The sequence below is a fragment of the Delphinapterus leucas genome, chromosome 4, assembly GCF_059928025.1.
Source record: "Delphinapterus leucas isolate spDelLeu-1000000601 "Yukka" chromosome 4, BTC_Dleu_Yukka2, whole genome shotgun sequence".
NCBI lineage: Eukaryota > Metazoa > Chordata > Mammalia > Artiodactyla > Monodontidae > Delphinapterus > Delphinapterus leucas.
In genome coordinates, this window is record NC_143132.1 from 134,397,152 (window position 1) to 134,417,051 (window position 19,900).

The following is a 19,900-nucleotide window of genomic DNA, read 5'->3' on the forward strand; positions in this document are numbered from 1 at the left end:
TACCTCCCCTCAAAGTCTTAGGTGCCTGCCGGGCCACCAAACTCACTGCTGCACTGATACCAGCAGAACTTCCCTGGGGGCTGAGTCAGGAGATAATGGAAAAAAGGGGTAAAAAAACAACAGGGGATTTCCCCCACTCTGACGCTTAGAGTTCCCCTTTCTCACTCCACAGGCCAAAAAAAGGGCTTCTCTTAGAGCACTTTTTCTCTCATCCATTGTGCACTGCTGGGTTTGGGGCTGCCTTTGAGTCCAGTCTAGGTAATACCATTGGGGGTGGGGAATGGTCAACTCTGCCAATTTGATGATGCTTTAAATTCTAATCTTGTTTCCCAATTTGCCTATCATTTACTTTGCGGAGTCCTCAAAGAGTTAGCCCATGCATTCTTTCCAATGCCTACAGATGCATTCGGTGGGAGAGACAAGGTAGAATTTGTTTACTCCATCTTGCCCAGATCTGGAAACTGTCTACTTATTTCTTGTTTTTTGGTTTTGTAAACAAAAATTATTTGCATATTCAAAAGAAAGCTCTAAAACCAATTGTGTTTTATTGATCAAACATCTGTCATGAGACATTGCACCCTTTCCTGGCAGCGTCTGGCTGAGAATATCACCCCCTATTCCTCTGCAGGGACACAGCTGACTGTGGAGGTCCACCCTCAGGATGCCATGCCCCAGCTGCTCAAGAAGTTCTCCTTGGCTAAACGTACGTACGTACAGGGCTACTCATGTGTAAAGGGCTGGCAGGGAGGATTGAGGGTAGCTGGAAGGGCCAGAGCCCAGCCTGGACACCTTCTTGGGGAAGGAGAGGAGTGACCTGGGCCTACACACTGGGAAGAGGCAGAGACATGACAGCTTCATCCTGAGCATTCTCTTCTCCACACTCAACAACCCCTGTTCTTAAGTCTCTGCCATTAGGTGTGGGTAACACAAGGCATTTAGCTAAAGATGAATTTCATCACAAGAGTGCTGTTGTTTTTAGACACCATTTATTGACTGCCTAAAAAGTGGCATGCGCAGTGCTAAGCACTGTACACTCAATGAGTTTTTAACTCTTTGATATGCACCAGTATTATCCCCACCTTGTAGATCAGCAAAGGCTCAGAGAGGTGAAATAGCTGCCAGTCACCCAGTTAGGAAGCGGATCAGAACCCAGGTCCTAATGAAGCCTGTACCCTTAACCACCGCACCCGGCTGCCTTCTGTGCTGTGCGCACAGGCCCAGACCCACGCCCACGATGTCTCCTCTGCTCCCTTCTTGGTCCTCTCCCTGCATCTGTCCATCCTGTGGGTAAACAGGGGCCTGGGGAAATGCCGGCCAAGGAACGGAGGCTGCAGGACAGCCAAGGCTGAGGTTCACAAAGTGAACCTTCATGTCCGCTCGTGGCGGGGGCCGAGGCAGCTCCTTCAAGGCTGCCTGGTCCTGCAGCCCTCAGCAGCCAGGGCCTCGGGAGGGCAGGCAGGTGTAGAGAGGTCAGGCCCTGCGAGTTGACAGGCTGGATTCAGATCCCAGCTGTGTGACCTCAGGCAAGTGGCTTAACCTCTCTTTTGGACTCAATTTCCTCATGTATAAAAGGAGGAAAATAATTCAACATCCCTCAAAGGATTGTCATGAGCTTAAATGAGATCGTCAATAATGCACAAGCCAGGTGTAGTAAGTACACAAAAAATCTGGCTACTCTTTTGAACCCCCATCACTCTACCAAAGAATGTAGGTGGAAACAAAATGTGGGTGTAAGAAAGACAAGGCCCACTGTTTCTCAGAGTGGCCTATGTACATTTGCAACCTTCTGTACATTTTAAGGCCTACAGTAGCCTTCAAGGGCAGAGAAAAACTTGCCTTGGCTTCCCCACCTCTGGCTCCTCCTGGTTCCAACAGGGACCCACATCTTCCTGACCTGGCTTCAGATCAGCAGGAAATTCTCTCCTGTTGCCTGTGGAGTCTAATAATAATTGCTGACCATTCTGTCTTAACAGTCCTGGATTTATAGGATTTGGTTGTCCTTGAACCTTCCCGAGGAATAATTCCCCTCTCCCCCCTTTCATGAGCTGCCCATGGTCAGTTCTTGTCCTGGGGTCATCTGGTAGTGAATTCACTGGTGCTCTCAGGATCCCCAGCTGTGGTCCAAGATGGCAGGAGCGTCCAGAGGAGGGAGGAACATGGAGCTCCAGGCAGGCCCACTGAATAATCGCAAGGCTTGATGCCCAAGCAAATTCTCCCTCTGCTCACAGACTGCACTTCTCTTTCTTGTCATCCCGTCCTTGGCTGTCAGTCCTCTTTATTCCTCAGCAGGAAGCCCGGGGCAATCCCAGCAGCAATTCCGTGGTGGGTGGGGATGGGACCAAGAAGGCTGTGAGAGGGAGAGTGAAGAGGAGACGTCAGAAACAAGGACACCCACACAGAGAATCGTCTGTGCTTGCATTTCTATTTCTTCTGAAATGTCTCTACTTCTGACCTTTGGGATATTGTAGGTTTACAAGGCGATAAAAATGGAAACACAAGAGCCCGGCAGCCTGGAGGGAAAGACGCCCACGGTAAGTTGCGGTACCTTCTTTGGAGCCATTCTCTGAGACGGTAAGTTGGTTTAGCCTCATGAGCCAATCTGTGCTCAATTGGAAATGGCTCCCTGGAGTACTGTGCTGGGACTCTGGGGCCACCTCTGGGCTCAGGGCACAGGAGTATCATGATTGATTGGCAGCGTCTGCCATGGACACAGGTAGAGAAGTAAAAAGCTCACACACTAGATGTGATCCCAAAGTTAAAGCATAAACCCCACCAATAACAAGGCAGCCCATTATGGGAAACATTAAAAACAGAATTCAGAATTGTATTAACTTTAAATGGAATGCCAAGCATCTGTAAGGAGGGAGGCAGGAGAATAAGCAGAGTGGGGCAGAGGAAGAAATCCCGAATGGGTAATAGACGGCCTGGGTTCAAATCCTGCTTTTGGCCCTCACTCACCTTCCCTGGGCCTCAGTTTCCCCCTCGGCTCAGACCAGATGGCATCTAAGGTTTAGTACAGTTTGGTACTTCTTCCCATTGTTTTGCTTTAAAATTAGAATAACTTAGTTAATGCCACTGGTGTTTAAAATGTATTTATGCAAAATCATATTCAAATATTATATAATCTGCTCAGAAAGTGAATTTAATGAGGCATAAATCATTATGGATATTCTTACTGTTCAGATATTGTAGAATGGAACCAAGAAAGGGTAAAACTTTCTTAATAATAGGGTTTTTCAGTCCCATTTTAGAAACAGCATCCTTCTTTGAAATGGGGGTGGGGAGACCTCATTTGCAGAGCTGACGCTTGTTAAATGTATAAGTCCACTTCATATCCACTTAGGTCACTGTGACGGCCCTTGTCAGGGGATGGCAGGAACCAGAGTCCGTGGGGGGAAGAGGGCACCAAGAAGGGGGGAAGCTCGGCAGGGCCTCCTGCTGTGTCCCCCCTCCCTTCTGAGGGTCTGGCTGGACAAGGGCCGCATGGTAGACCACCCGAGATAGGCCCTGAAGTGATCTGAGTGATGGGAGGCGAGAAATCCCAGCTCTGGCACCAGACAGTCACTGAACCGCTATGGCGCTGGGCTTCTAGGGAGCTCCAGGGTAAGACTGTACAGGACAGAAGGCTGGGGGCAGGGGACGTGCAGGGAGTCTTGGTGCTTATTAGAGGAGCAGAAAATGAAGAAAGAAAATGCTAGGTTGCTGGGAGAGGCCACAGCCTCACCATAGAGTTTGCACAGCCTGCCTGCCCACCACGCACCCTGTCCCCTCTTAGGAGAGGAACAGCTTCCGATCCTGGATGTGTCAGAGGTCACAGGGACCAGCACCTCGCCCCGCCCCACACCCTCCTTCCCCCCCCCCCACCCCCCCACCACGAGGACTCCTGCAGGGCGTCAGCAGGGACTGAGGGAGCAGGGAGAGGGGGCCAAATCCAGTCTGAGGCTGAGAAGGGAGAAGGCCTGGGTCCTAACAGGAAGGGACCCACAGCAGTGGGGAAGTGCAGAAGGACCCGTGTGGCCTGCTCCTGACAGCTGCACTTGACTGGAGGCTGGGAGCTCCTCTGTGGCCAGACGTTGACCAGCTCCCTGACCAGCTGGCACTGCCTGACATGCAATGCTGGCCCAGGGAGGGTCGTGGAGCAGCTCCAGCCAGCGCTGGTGGCGTCCCCACCCTCTCACCACACCTCTCAAGTCTATAGCACCAAGGAAACCACTGTATGCATCTCGGTGGGAATGGCGACACTCTCCAACATGCTGTCCCCCGCAGTTCCACAGTCTGACTTATAGCCCTGGTTCTGGCTATGCGGCCTCTACGCTTGCTGCTCTGGTCTTCCTGTAGCTCACGCAGTTACTTGAAGACATTTAATAAATTACTTTTCTGCTTAAACTGAAAAAAAAAAAAGACTCTCACAGTCCACGAGGATTGTGTGGGTACATGCAGGCGCAGCCCCGCACCGGGCACAGCGGCTTCGCACCCCTGCTCTGCGCTTGCCTGCAGAGGACCCTCACCCTGCACCCTCCCAGGGAGAAGAGTGCTGCTGACCTTACCGCGTGATCCACCGTCTCTTTCACTCTCCCATGTGCTCCATAGATTGCGCCGGAGGATGGGCTGCTGGCTTTAGCACTGCCCAGTGAGGGGGAGGTCACCGGACTAGATCCCAGGCCTTGTGCAGCCCCACCAGGCACTGTCCCATGTTACTCTGCTCTTCCCAGGCTTGCTGTCATGTCCTGGGGTCCCACCAGCACCCCTGGCTCACCCAGCACCCAGAGGTTCCTGACAGAGCAGGCTGAGAGTTGACCCACTGGAGTCAGGGGACCAGGGCCCCTTTGGCCCCATCCGCCTCTCACCCCCGCCCTGTCCTCCTATCCAGCTTGCCTGATGTTGGTCAGCCTGGCTCAGAGGGCCTTGAATAAGAAAGACCCAGCCAGAGCCCAGGCTCTTCTCCGGGCTAGGACAGGGGTTTGCTGCCCATCCATCCATGGGTTGGTCTGACCACTGGTCAGTCAACCCTGCAGCAGCTGCCTGGGGCTGTCCTGTGTCCTGGCTTCCTCTGAGAAAGGCTGTGCGTAGAAGAGTGATTCTGAGGCCCAGCTTCCCTCAGGACCCCCCCGCCACTGTACTTTGGGCATCTGTTGCCAGAACTCTTAACTTTCTTGGGGTGCAAGCGGTCAGTCTCCAGATGACCATGGGCAAGGGAAGAAGCCTGTCTGGGTGCCAAACGCACCTCACCCTACAGAGGTCCAGGTGGCCCAGGACCATCTTGCCCTCTCCCACACCCGGGTGCCCTTCAGACCACCCTGGGCACCGTGGCCAGGACATCAGTGGCAAGCAGCGCTGCCTGGGTGCTTCCCACAGAGCATTCATTCCTGGAAAAGCTAGCAGGGAATCTGCAGGAAACTGTGGGGTGGGGAGGAGGGATTCTGTCATCAGTCCGTCTGGGGCTGCTGAATTCACTGAGGTGCAATCAATCACTTCTTTTACTGCTGGCTTCTGGGGTCTGCTTACTATCCCTGTGGGTCTCCCAGAGGACTAGAGGAGTTACCATGGTTCCCAAACCAGTTGGACTGAGGAACCCTTCTAAGAGATCTAGCTCTTGAGAGCAGTGTTTCAGTCCGGGAATCATGTTGAAGGTCAGGCCGTCACAGCTCCTCAAAAAGACAGGGAGCCCTGGGCCAGGCAGTCCCGTTGGCCGGTCTCAGACCCTGACCAACCTCCTTGTATTTCCAGCCTACCCCTGGGATCGCTCCAGCCTGAAATCCATGCCCCTGGACCTGCGGCAGTTTGAGAAACTGGACACCTATGCCTCACAGGTAGGAGAGCCGGGCCCTCTGCCTGCGATGGTCACCCCCACAAGGCGGCTTGGAGTTTCCCAAACCAGAGCAGCAAGGGCTCTCCCCAGACCCCTCCTGAGTGTATCCTGAGTCCCTTGGGTGGATAGTACGGAGGAGTGCCTTTCCACAGTATGTGGGAGGGGGACAGAAGGGCCCCGGACAGAGGCCATTTCACCCTCCCACCCCACCCACCGTCCTGATGCTTTCGCCCCATGCTACACACCCCGCGCCGCCCTGTTGGCAGGCACCTCCGGCCAGCCCTGTCCTGTCCTCCCCTGCCCACTGGGGCACTGCTGCTGCTGAGCCCTGCCAGCCCCAGCCCATGAAGGAAGGGGCGTGAGGATGGGGGGAGGACCACAGATGCAGATGGCCAGCACCCACATGACCACAGCAGTCCTCACCCCTGAACACGTGGGCGGCTGAGCTCCCACACCTCTGGGCCTGGGCACATCTGGGGCAGGTGTGGGGAGGGGCAGCTACAAGAGCTGATGCCCTAGGGACACACTGGGGTCCTGGGAGCCAGGCAGGAGCCATACCACAGAGAGTCTGATTGGAGCAGCTAAGGAGCTGGACCCGTCGCTAAGGTCAGAGTGAGCAATCCTAGGCCGATAAGCCGGGAGATCGTCTACAGTCCTAGAAAAACCACCCTGGGGTTGGCACATAGTGGATACTCAGGAACCTTGTTTGCTGAACTGATGAGTGATGATAGGAGCTCGGATCAGGGAGTCTGATTCAAGGCGGGGACATCAGTAGGGGGTGTCCAGCTGTCCTGGCAGGAGGAGGCATCCCTGGATGAAGCGGAGACACTGAGAACGGAGAGGAGCTGGAAGCAGAGGGGAAGGACCCCTCCCCAGTGTGTGTGCAGCGAGGTAAAGGTGGGGCAGGGCTTGCCCAGTCACTGCGCTGAGTGGTGGAGGGCAGGCAGGGTAGCTTCTTGGCGCGCGGAGTGAGGGAGCTGGAGCATGTGTCGGGGGTGATGGTTTTTGTGGGGTGCAGTGGGCTCTAGTGCCTGTGGAGGTGGATAACCCTGGGCAGCTGGATAGCTGAGCCCGGAGCTGTATCTAGCCTGGAGAGGTCTGGGCCGGAAACCCTGCTTTGGGAGCCATCAGATTCAGCTAAGAGCTAAAGCCATAGGGAGGATGCCATCTTGGCGAAGGCAGGGCCAGGAGCCACCTGATGCCGGGCGAGACCAGGAAGGGTCAGTGTTCTAGAAGGTGCGGTCATGGTTCACTCTGGCCAGGCGAGGCTAGACAGGCTCCCTTCCACTGCTCAGCACTGAGGCCCTTCGTACTTCCAGGGGGGCAGCTCAGAGGAGGCTGAAGGCCTCGGCCAGGCTCCGGCAGGCTGAAGGGCAAATGGGGGTTGAAGGGGGAGGGAGTGGAGGGAAGACCCCACAGGAGCCCGGCAAGGAAGGGAGACTAGATGTGGGCAGTCCTGAGAGAGAGACTGGGGGGCATTTTGAAGAGACACGGCAGACAGGAGAGGCTGGGGCCGCCAGGGCCGGGAGGAGGAGGTGAGGACACAGCGGAGCGAGGGCAGCGCCTGAGGAAGGAAGGGCAGCTTTGCCAAGGCAGGCGGCCTGGCTCCGAGGCCAGCAGAGAGCCCAGCGGAGGAGGAGGGCTCGTTGGTAAGGAAGTCTTGCCTGGGCCTTGTTGAGTCTGAGGCCTGGTCATCTGCGAGAGTGAGGGAAGGGAAGGGGGGCGTCCAGAGTCTGTGCAGGGTGGGATATGTTGTCATGGCTGCCAGAAGGGATGGACAGGCTGCTGGACAGCCTCAGAGAGCAGTGAGTGGGGACCAAAGGGCCAGAAACCATAGAACCGAAGCTGGGAATTAAGTCAGGAGTCAGCCAGGTTGTAATGCGGGCCTGCAACGTGTGCTTCTAGGCCCTGGGAGAGGGACAAAGACAGGACTGTGGTGTTGGAGCAGCTGGGCAAGGGGACACGCGGAGGGGCCTGGCGGTCTCCCTGTGCTCAGAGGGTGGGTCCTGGAGCTCCCGTGTGAGCGACGGAACCTCCTAGGTCAGGAGGACCTAGGGTGGGAGCTGACGGAGGCGCGGGCAACCATTGCAGAGGTAAGCGCACAGGTGCCCCTACTTCTCTAGAAAGAGTGAGCATGGCCAGGGCTGCCTTTCCAGCAACCCCAGCCCTGTTTTCTCCTGAGGATCCATGCAGAAAACCTAACTTGCTCTTTTTTTACATATTATGGTAAAACATATGCCATATAATTTGCCATTGGAATCGTTTTTAAGTGTACAATTCAGTGACATCAATTACATTCCCAGTGTTGTACAACCATCACCACTGTCTACTTCCAAAATCACCCCAAGCAGAAACTTTGTACCCGTTAAGCAATAACTCCCCATTCTCCCTCCTCCCAGCCCCTGGTAACCTCTAATTTATTTACTGTCTCTATGAATTTGTCTAGTCTAGATATTTCATATAAGTAAGAATCATGCACTGTGTCTTTTTGTGTCTGACTTGTTTCACTTAGCATTGTGTTTTCAAGGTTCATCCATGTTGTAACATGTCTGAGAACTTCATTCCTTTTAATGGATGAGTAATATTTCATTGCATGGATATACCACATTTTGTTTATCCATTCATCTGTGATGGGCACTTGCATTGTTTCTACCTTTTGACTATTGTGAATATTGCCCCATGAACATTGGTGAACAGGTATCTGAGTATCTGTCTGCAGTTCTTTTTGTATATATACCTAGGAGTGGAATTGCTGGATCATATGGTAATTCCATGTTGAAGTTTTTGAGGAACTGACAAATTGTTTCCCACAGCAGCTCTACCATTTTACATTCCCACCAGCAATGTACAAGGGTTCTAATTTCTTCAAATTTTTGCCAATTTTTTTATGATTGCCTTTTTTTTTTTTTTTTTACTATAGCCATCCTAGTGGGTATGAAGTAGTATCTCACTGTGGTTTTGATTTGCGTTTCCCTAGTGACTAATGACACTGAGCATCTTTTCATGTGTCTATTGGCCTTTTATATATTTTTGGAGAAATGTGTATTCAAGTCCTTGGCCCATTTTAAAATTGGGTTGTCATTTTGTTGTTGAATTATAAGGGTTCTTTATATATTCTGGATATTAAACCCTTATCAGGTATATGATTTGCAAATATTTTCTTCCATTCTAAATCTTTTTTTTTTTTTTTGCGGTACGCGGGCCTCTCACTGTTGTGGCCCCTCCCTCTGCAGAGCACAGGCTCTGGACGCGCAGGCCCAGCGGCCACGGCTCACGGGCCCAGCCGCTCCGCGGCATGTGGGATCCTCCCGGACCGGGCCACGAACCTGTGTCCCCTGCATCGGCAGGTGGACTCTCAACCACTGCGCCACCAGGGAAGCCCCTCTTCCATTCTATAAATTATCTTTTCACTTTCTTAATATTGTCCTTTGATGCACAGAAGATTTTTATTGTTATGAAGCCAAATTAATCTATTTTTTCTTTTATATCCTGTGCTTTTGGTATCATATCTAAGAATCCATTGCCAAATCCAAGGTCACCGCGATTTACCCCTGTGTTTTCTTCTAAGAGTTTTATGGTTTAAGTTCTTATATTTAGGTCATTGATTATTTTTGAGTTAATTTTTATATATGGTATGATATAGGGGTCCGACTTCCTTCTTTTGCATATGGATATCCAGTTGTCAGGTACCATCTATTGAAGAGACCATTCTTTCCCCATTGAATGGACCGACACCCTGGTCAACAGTCAGTTAGCCATAGACGTATGAGTTTATTTCTAGACTCAATTCTGTTTCATTAGTCTATATACCCCTTATGTCGATATCACACTGTTGTGATTACGGTAACTTTAAGTAAGTTTGAAATCCAGAAATCTGTGTCCTCCAACTTTGTTCATCTTTTTTCAAAATGGTTTTGGCTATTCCAGGCCCCTTAGAATTCCATACGAATTTGAGGACTGGTTTTTTCATTTTTGCAAAAAAAGGCTGTTGGACTTTTATAGGGATTGTGCTAAATCTGTCAATTGCTTCGGGTAGTGTTGACCATGACTAGGGGCTGCTACAGCGCCCGGATGGCCACTTGACTGGCCCCAGGAGCTGCAGAGAGAAGATGTGATGGCTCTAGGGCCGGTGGTTCAGCTGGTCAGCACTGCCCACCGTGTCCAGCCCGCATCAAGTTTGCCCTAAGTCCAGGCTTTGAGTCTCTGGGCCTCTCCTCCTTCTCTTCCCGGAGGAAGGGCAGTGCTGGCTGCAGGTGGCAAGGCACTGGGCTCCCCACAGCCCTTGTCTGGGCCCTGACGTAGCACACTCCTCCCACTTCCCAGGTGACAGTCAAGAGTGGCCTGGACGCGCTGGTGAGCGACCTGGTCCAGGAGGCCCACAGTGACCTGGAGAGGGTCCGCGCCATCTGGATCTGGATCTGCCACCACATAGGTAGGCCTGCCGGTGGGGCCACTGGCCCTGGGACCCTGTTCCCAGAGGAACATCTCTGGGCTTGACTCCATCACCCATGTGTGTGGAGGAAGAGGGAAGGTGGAGGAGAGGGGCTCTCAGATGGCTGGGTTCAATAACCAAGGTTAACTCACTGTGTGCTAGCAGTCTCCATGAAGGGTGCATGGGCGAGGATCCCATGTGGCCCTCTGCCCACAACCAGAGCTGAGGCCCCTCACCCAGCGGCAGCCTTCCCTCAGTCCTGCCTTCCTGGGTGACCTGCTCCACAGAGATGAGAACCCAGGGCAGAAGGTCATCTCCAAGAAGTAGGAGGCTGGGGATGAGCCATAGCTATTTGAAAAGTTACTGCAACACCAGAGGTTTCTCAAAACACCCGTGCCAGGAAGAGTGGACACCCCTCTCCCGGCTCCTTGCTCCCACAGTGGGGGCCTCGGCCGCTGCTCTCAGCCCAGTCTCCAGGTTCTCAGAGCCACCCCAGGGGACCTGGGCCTGCGCAGCTGCCCACAGCTCTGCATGGGACAGCCTTGAGAGTCTGACCAGCTCAAGCCAAGCCCACAGGTGGCTGCTAAGGGGAAGCTGGATGCTGCACCCTGCAGTCCATGGAGGAGCTGGCTGGTGGGATGGACTTCTAGTGACTTCCCTGTGACATAGAGACCAGCAGGGCTTCCCTGACCTGTTTCCACTGGGCTTTCTCTTTGTCCTCCCAGAGCCGCAGTTAGGGATGCAGCTTAGAGGATGAACTCTCCTAACACAGGTAGGGCATCTGCCATAAGACCTGAGGAGCCACTCCTCCAACTCCAACCCCGGCACTCAGCCTGGGCTTTAAGGGGACAGGATGGGAAACAGAACATCCGTCAGGACTTTGTTTGCTGCCCCGCCCCACACACACACATGCACACACACACAAACACACACAAACCACCCCACCCCACACGCACACATGCACTCACACACACACACACATACATACACACACACACACCACACCACACACACGCACACACACAAACCCCACACACACACCCCAAACATGCACGCACACATGCACACACAACACACGCGCACACACCACACACACACACACAAACCAACCCACCCCACATGCACACATGCATGCACACACACACACATACATCCACACACACACCACACCACACACACACACAAACCCCACACATGCATACCCCAAAGACACGCACACACCCACATATACACACCCGCACACCCACACACACCTGCACACCCACACACACCCGCACACCCACGCATGCACACACACACAAACCACCCCACCCCACATGCACGCACACACACACACATCCCCACACACACCACACACACGCAAACACACATGTACACACACACACATCCCCACACACACACAGCCCACCCCAGCCCACACATGCACACACACACACACACACCCCAAAAACACCCACACCGCCCCACAACCACACACACACACGCCACACACATGCACACACACACAAACCACCCCACCCCAAACACACATATGCACGCACACACACACACCACACACAGCCCACCCCACCCCACAGACGCACACGCACACACACCAAGAACACACACACACACCCACAACCACACACACACCACACACACACAGCCCACCCCACAGACACATGCGCACAAACACACACACACCCACAACTACACACACAGTCCACCCCACCTCACAGACGTATGCGCACACACACACACACCAAAAACACGCACACCCACCCACAACCACACACACACATCACACACAACCCACACACACACGCGTACACACACATACATCCACACACACACACCCCACCCCACCCCCCACACACGCACACACACATGCGCACAAACACACACACACCAAAAACACGCACACCCACCCACAACCACACACAGACACACACACACCACACCACACACACGCACGCACACACACCACACAGGCGTGCACACACACCCACACACACGCGCACACATACACAGACGTGCACACACGCGCACACACCCCACACTCACGCGCACACAGCCCCCCACACACACACACCACACCACCACCCCCACACACACAGACACACATGCACGCATGCACACACACACGCAGACACACACACCACCCCACCCCACACACACACACACACACACACACACACCACCCCCCACGACCCCCACACACACACACCACCCCCTACCACCACCACCACCCCCCCACACACACCTCCTTTGTGCCCTCAGAGGCCACAGGGATTCAGCCTCAGGGCCTCCCCCATGCCTTAAGCTCTACTGTTACTGAAGTGACAGTCTGTCTTCTCTATTTGGGACAAGTTTTGATAGTAGCTCAGTTCGCCCCCTGCAGGTCAGTGTGAGGCTTTGGCCTTGGGGGCTGCCGCAGGGATGGGTGAGCAGCCTCACTGGCCCCGCCTGCAGACCTGCGTTGTGGGGGGGACACGCAGGCAAACCCCAGCCCAGTGCTGTCTTTGTCCCTCCCCTCCCAGCCGCTCCTACGAGGCCTAAGGAGCCAGTGGCCCCTCAGCCAATGCCTTGCTCTTCCTGCCCTCACCCACACAGAGGGGACATTTGCCAGATAGCACCTGGACTGGGGCCCTGTTCCCTTCAGTCCACAGCGGTTTCTCCCCAGCCTGAGGGAGGCCAGCCCAAGTGATGCTGGAAGTACAGTGGAGGGCAGGGGCAGTGCCACAGGTGGTGGAACCCTCTCTCCTCTGCACCAGCCGGGTCATCTCCAGGGACCTGGTTCCTCACGGGCTCCTCCTCTGCCCTCCAGAGTATGACATCGAGGCTGCCCAGGAGAAGGACCGCCAGGCCTTCAAACCCACCACCATCCTGCAGACTCAGAAGACCAACTGTGATGGCTACGCTGGGCTCTTTGAGAGAATGTGCAGGTACAGAGGCGTCCCGGGCTGACCACCCTGACCCAGCCCCTCCCCCTGCCAAGCGCCCTGCGCCTTCACCCACGTGCCAGGCCTGAAACCCGAGTTTGCAAACTCTGCTCTGAATCCAAGTGAGTCCTGAAAAGGTCAATTTCTCCCTTTTTAACACCAGCGTAATTGACTTTGTACCATCTGTCGGGCTTCGGGATACATTAACATAATGGCAGATGAATGCACAGAGATAATTTGATTATAAAAGGCCCTTCTTCCACCTTCTCCCATCTCTGTGCAGCTGAAGGTTAGAAGAATGGCAGATCTGGGAACACAAGGACAGTGACTGCGGGCGCCAAGAGGACTGTGAAAGGCTGTCCTCAGGGCTGGCACAGGGGCCCTCTTGGGGCAAACAAAAGCTCCACCCTCGAAAAGATTTGTCAGTTGGAAAAGCTGAATAACTAGGAAGCAGCTTGTCTCTTGGAGCCTTTGGGCTCCGTTTCCATTGCTCCGGGAGCGAGCACCTGGCCAGGTTGCCCAGGTGGGTGAGAGCACGCGAGTGGCTGCTCTCATTTGTGTTTGGAGACCTCACTGCGGGTTCTAGGTGACCTGGAGACAGACTCAAGGCTGGGGGAGCCCCGCCGACCCGCACAGCTTCCTGTGCCTGCTCTCTGAGGTCTGCCGTGTTCCCCAGGAAACAGTCAGCCAGCCCTGGGGACCACTGAAAAGCCCATCCCCAGGGGTGTAGACAGACTGTGCCCACTGCCCCTGCAGCCCTCTGGGAGCCGGTCTTCTCAGGCACCCAGACATCAGCCAGCCAGGACTGCAGGGGGCAATTCATCAAACCAAGAGTAGCAACGGACACTTAAGAGTCCACGGGCGGGCAGGCGTGATGTGTCGGTGCTGTACAGCGGCCACAGGATGTCCTGCGCCTGAGGGACACGCATCCCAGTCCCTGCCTGACCCCCAGCTGTCCAGCCTCCCGCGCCCAGCAAGCACAGACATGTTTCTCCACCCCTCCTGCTCACCGTCTGCTCTTAGAGGGGCCCACGGCAGGTCAGGGTGCAGAGGTGCAGCCCATCTCCCAACCCCTGCATTCCCACCCCACCCCAGACCCAGGCACCCCACATGCCTTTGGGCCTCTCCAGAAACCGGAGTCCTCACCGGCCCCCTGCCCAGGCTCCCAGGCCCTGGGTTCCTGAACCAGACTAAAGGTTTACGCTGCCTCATAATGTCCTCCCAACTGCAGCCTCATCTCCCTCCCGGCTTTGCCGCCTCCACCGCTCCCCCCACTTCCAGCTCCTCAGGCCCTTTCTGCTCTCCTCTCCCTAATGCTCTTTGGACCCCGCTGCAGGATGGCCCCCCTCCCCCTCCCGGGGTGCTGTCAGCACACCTGTACGCCAGCTCAGGTCTTGCTTAGGCTTTTCTTTAACTCAGTTTTGTAAATTAAAAATAAAACTTAACTATAGATTTATAAAGTGCATAGAAGCAAATAGAAGAAAATTAAGTTACCTGAATCCTACCACTTAGAGATGACACTTGACATTTTGTCATATTCCTTTCTGGACTTTGTTCTATCATGTAGGCTTTGCCTGTGCTCATTTCTTCTTATAGGTCTTATAGGTGTTCTATGTCTTCATATGTCTCCCCCCACCCTTTCTGCTTTCCCTGTGAATATACATCTCAGAATCCTACACACAGTAGGCCCTCAATGACAGGAAATGACAGGATATTCCTAGCAGACTTGTATGAAATGGACCTTCTTCTCTTTTTAAATAATGGAATAGCCCTCCCTCTGTGTTCAGCTCTATTTGTGCCTAGCACCTTTCAGCATTTTCATCTCAATTTGCAAATTTGAAAACACTCAGGGTTTTAAGTCATAGAATATATCCTTCTTTATCCAGTAGAAGCCTTCTTAGCATGGTATGGAAGGAGTATCAGATTTATAGCAGAAAGACTTCCAGGCCTCAGTTAGTTTACCAGTCCTTCATTTCCAGTCCTTAATGTACCACTTATTAGTTTTGTTCCTTTTGGAAGGCACTAAGCCTCTGGGAGCCTCAGTTTTATTATCTGTACACTGGGGACTTTATTGCCTACTGGCAGGACTGCAGGACTAAATGAGAACATGCAGTTTGGAGTTTGCTAACCTGACTTGGGGATTGTTGTTTTTTTTAATCCTCCCTGTCTTCCCACAGTACTGGAGTGTCTTTGCTCTGTAGAACTTTCCTACAGACCCACATAGACTCACATAGGCTCAGAAAATTGACATTGGCCTTGAGTGGAACTGTCAGCTCTTTTGGCCTGGTCCAGATGCTTAACAACGGCCGTATTCTGGCCTGAAGCTGATCAGTAAAACATATCCCAACGTTTTGCATCATTTAACGCTAGGTTCCAACCTGGCAGTTATCGTGTGAAATACTCTGCATTGCCTGGGACATTTAACAATAGCTCACAGTTCACTGAATTCCTTTAACTTTGGCTTTAAAGTTCGGTAACCTCGTCCATGCATCTTTCCTAAGTCCCCTTCCCTTTAAAATAACTGCTGAAGGTTTGGTAAATTCATTACCGGACTCCTTAATAACTGAAGACGTGTAATCCACACTTGCTGGTTTACCCCTGCTTAGTTGTCAAGGTGGCCTCTTAGCAAGAGTTGTATCCACACGGCTGTCATTACTTCTGCCAGTCCATTCCACCTCCCTGCGGTGGACTCATTAAAGACTGATATAATAAAGTAATTTGGTGGGGAATTCAGATATTTTTGCAATGTCATTCATTTCTTCATCGTCTTTCCCAAGTAACCAATACATCTTTTTTGTTAGCACTGTTGCTTGTAACTGCTGGACCAGTTTCTTTCTGACTTTCTCTCGTCCAGCATTGATGTCTCTCCTTTTGCCTCAGTTCCCCGACAGCCTTCATGAATTTTGCTTCATTTCCTTGCAAGGGTCAAGCTTAATTCCCCAGAATTCTGCCACTAAGTCAGCCTCCAGTGCAATTTCTCCCCGTTATCACCACGCTGGCACCACCAGCTAGCAGATTTTCCAGGGACTTCTGATAAGGCCAGGAGCTTATTACCAGTTTGAGACTTTGGTGCTGAGGAGACTCGTTGTCACCAATCAGATGTCAGTGCGTTTTCCATGCATCCTTCAGCTGTCACAGTGGCGTGCTGCTGCGTGGCATCGTGCCCCAGATCATCCCAGAGCATCACTTGGTTCCAAAGGCCCAGAAGGCTGGATACATTAAATAACCTTAAATTATCCTCACCACCATATACGACCTCTGAAAGGAGCATCTAAACTCTCCCATCCTTATAGATACACCAAAGGAGAGTGCTCACGAAGATGAATTACATCACTATAGCAAACCAGCCTTTAATTTCACTCTGTATACCACCCAGAAGTTTATAGAGTAAAACAAATCTCAGTGTACAAAAGGGCTGGTGCAATTACAGAGCCTACTGAACTGTGCATCAGGAAAAATGAGTCCTGGCGCTGCTTTGGCCCCTGGACTACTGAGTGTCCCCAGGCAAGTCAGCCTCCCTCTCTGAACTGCCAACTCCTCACTTGTCAGAGAGGAGGCCGCTGAAGTCAACCTCAAAAAGCTCTAAACAGGGCTTTGGAGTGAAAATTATTACCGTGATTACAGTTACTGACCTTGCTGTAAGGGTGGTGGTATAAGAAAAGGGTAAGGGGACCGACCATATAGCAGAAATATGAAGACACCATCAAATTTACAAGAAATCAACTACATAAATTGTGAAACATAAATCATGGTTATTCATGTCCTGCTGTAGTATAGAAATCACAATTTTTTTGCCAGTTTAGAATTTACCTTTTTTTGGATTTATATAATATACCTTTTTTAGTTTTTATTGAAAAACATTGATTTGAAATGTTGGGTTAGTTTCAGGTGTACAGCAAAGTGATTCAGTTATACATACATATATATATATATTCTTTTACATTCTCTTCCATTATTGGTTATTTCAAGATATTGAGTATAGTTCCCTGTGCTGTACAGTAGGACCTTGTTGGTTATCTGTTTTATATATAGTAGAGTGTATATTTTAATCCCAAACTCCCAATTTATCCCTCCCCCACCTTCCCTTTGGTAACCATAAATTTGTTTTCTACGACCTTCTTGAGGACCATTTCAGGAACAGCAAGGCCCTAAAAATTCTAATTCACACATTTGCCCAGTTAAACTGGCCCTTGGGCTTAACGTTAACGAAACCATGCTTCCTAATTTTATTATTAGAAATCACAATGTTTTCATCAAGATGGGAAAAAAGAACATGCCTCACTGCCTCTCCTATAGCCTTCCCACCCTCCCTGGTTTTTTCTGTGTGGCTCAGACATCCTGGGAGAAGTGGTCAGAGGTGAGGAAGCCCACTATGGTCAGGGGCTGATATGTGCAGGGTACACCGCCCACCCCAGGCCGCTCAGCCACCCTGCTGCCGAGGCCCGGATCGTCTCTGTTTAAAATGAGTCACAGTCTGGATCCGTCACCTCCTCAGTAAAACCACTGGTGTTGGGATTTTCAAAACTGTCAAAAATAAAAACCAAGATTCTGCAGCCTGAGGTTATTAGACACATCTCCCTGGCTGATATTTGGGGCTCTAGGATGGCTGGTTGGGGTTCTTTGAGAGGCGGAAACGTTTCTCGTCCTCTGCGCTTATTCAGTGCTCTCCCCGAGCTTTCCAGCAAATTCCTGCTCCTTTGGGTTCCCTGAAAGGGCCGTGCTTATCACTAGCATTTTCGTGACGGTTCACATACCTGCCCCCTTCCGATTATGAGCACATCTAGGGTGGCCAGTGACCTTTATGTTTAGAATATTACAACTTATTATGTTATACTATTTATTACATTTTGAAATGATATATGTGATATTATCCCCTGGTGCCTGCGCCTGGTACAGTGCTTTGCAGTGTATACCGTTGGTGATCTTTTGATGACCTGAGATGGTGGTGGGTCATCTGTCTAGCAACCAGCAGCTAGAATTACTAGGTCCACACCCTCGCATGAGGGTTATGGATTATTAACAATAATGCTTTACATTATGACTTCTTTGTCCAATTCATCTAGCACATTGCTGCCAGGTAATAAAATATCCTCATGTCATAGTCAAGCATGGCAGAAGCTTACAGCTGAGGGGGTTTTTTCATCTTTACTCTGCCCTAGGCATTCCCCCCGGCCCTCCCAGCTTCTCCTCAGAAGAGAATCAACCCCTAGAGATCATTTAATGCCAACCTTCTGTGTTGCCCACAGTAAGCCTGGCAAGGTCACACTGGGGTGAGCCCCGCCCTCCCGGCTCAGCCAAGTCACCGCTGCCTCCAGCCCCGAGCCCTCTGGGAGGACAGCTGGCCACTCGCTTCTCCCCCCTCCGGCCCTTTCCAGGCTTGGGGCGGGGTGTTCACACTTATTCCCCTACTTGGTGCTCAGCTCTGACCTCCACTTCACACCCGTGGTGGGAGGATACCTCTGCCCGGGGACACGGCTTCTCCCAGGAGGACACTCCGGCAGAGCTCGAGCCAGCCATCTGCCCACATCAACACCAGCCCCATCTTTCTCACAGCACCTGGAGGCCGCAAGGGCGCTCAGCACCTCTCCTCCACCCCTTGACTTCACTCAGAGCGGAGCAGACACCCTCCCAAGGCCCCGCAGCTCCCCTCCCTTCCTGCAAAGCAGCCCCTTGTGTAAACACTGGTGTCCCAGTACTCCACACTCCTCCACATCTTCCTAGAAATTCATATGCACCGACGTTCTGGGCAAGAAAGGAAAATAACTCACTAAGAGTGTCATTTTCAAGTAGAATTTATGGATTCTTTTCCAATTCGAAAAGTAACGCATAATCGTTATTGAAAATTTTAAAAATAAAGAGAAGCTTAAAGAAGAAAATTAAAATCACCCATAATCCCATCACTAAGAGACCAGATGACTTTTGTACTGTCTCTCTCACTCTGCCCTCCCCCATCTCTTGTTTTCCATGCATGCGCGCGCGCACACACACACACACACACACACACACACACACCTTGTGCTGATGGTGGGGTTTTATAGGCTCTTGTCAGTTAACAGCGTGTCAGGAACATCTCCTACCTCGTTAAATGTTTTTCACAACATTCCTTCTCCTCGTCCACTCTCTGAGTATACGGAGCCCTACCTCCTATGGAAGGTGCCCCCATACCTCCCACGTACCTCAGTCCCAGCCCTCTGGCCTGGCATGAGACCCTTGCCTCTCCCCTCTACCAGCTGTTTCCTCTAAGACTATAAACTCACTCAGATCACACAGGCTGAGAAGCCCCTGGGCCTCATCCCATTGCAGCTAAATGAGGAGGGGGATCTCCAGGCATGCCTGCTGCACTTCCCTCCCCTGGGGTCCTGGGCCCACCCCTCCCAGGCCTCGAGCCTCTGGGCGGCCCTTCTGCTCCAGGGAGTCCGTGTTGGCTTTTACCAGCAGAATCCTGACATCCATGGGAATCTAGTTTCTCTCGTTCTCTGCTCCCACCCCCCAAGGGGTCCCAAAATCCTCCCCACGGGCCCAGCTGGTCTGTTCGCATGGGATTTCTTAGGCAGCCTGGGAGGCCTGGACGTCCTTTTGGCAGGCAGAAGGGTGGGGGGCTGCAAAACTTCCCAGCCCATAAGGAGCCTCAGCAGAGCAGGCTTGCCCCCGGCAGGAGAGGGGAGCTCAGGCCGCGTGGGCACGTGAGCGGCCCCCATGGCAAGGTGGAATCTGGTAATTTGCAGGCTCCATATTTTG

The 19,900-nt window shown here is 52.3% G+C and overlaps 1 protein-coding gene across 1 annotated transcript in view; it reads left to right on the plus strand.

Annotated features, from left to right (window-relative positions):
* KY (kyphoscoliosis peptidase) overlaps positions 1-19,900 on the plus strand; it is a 45,375-nt gene that overhangs the window by 17,376 nt on the left and 8,099 nt on the right. Inside the window, exons 4-8 of the mRNA XM_022582551.2 lie at positions 629-703; positions 2,469-2,531; positions 5,728-5,810; positions 10,133-10,241; positions 13,048-13,165. Of these exons, the coding sequence (XP_022438259.1) occupies positions 629-703; positions 2,469-2,531; positions 5,728-5,810; positions 10,133-10,241; positions 13,048-13,165 (448 nt within the window). The remainder of the gene's footprint in view (positions 1-628; positions 704-2,468; positions 2,532-5,727; positions 5,811-10,132; positions 10,242-13,047; positions 13,166-19,900) is intronic.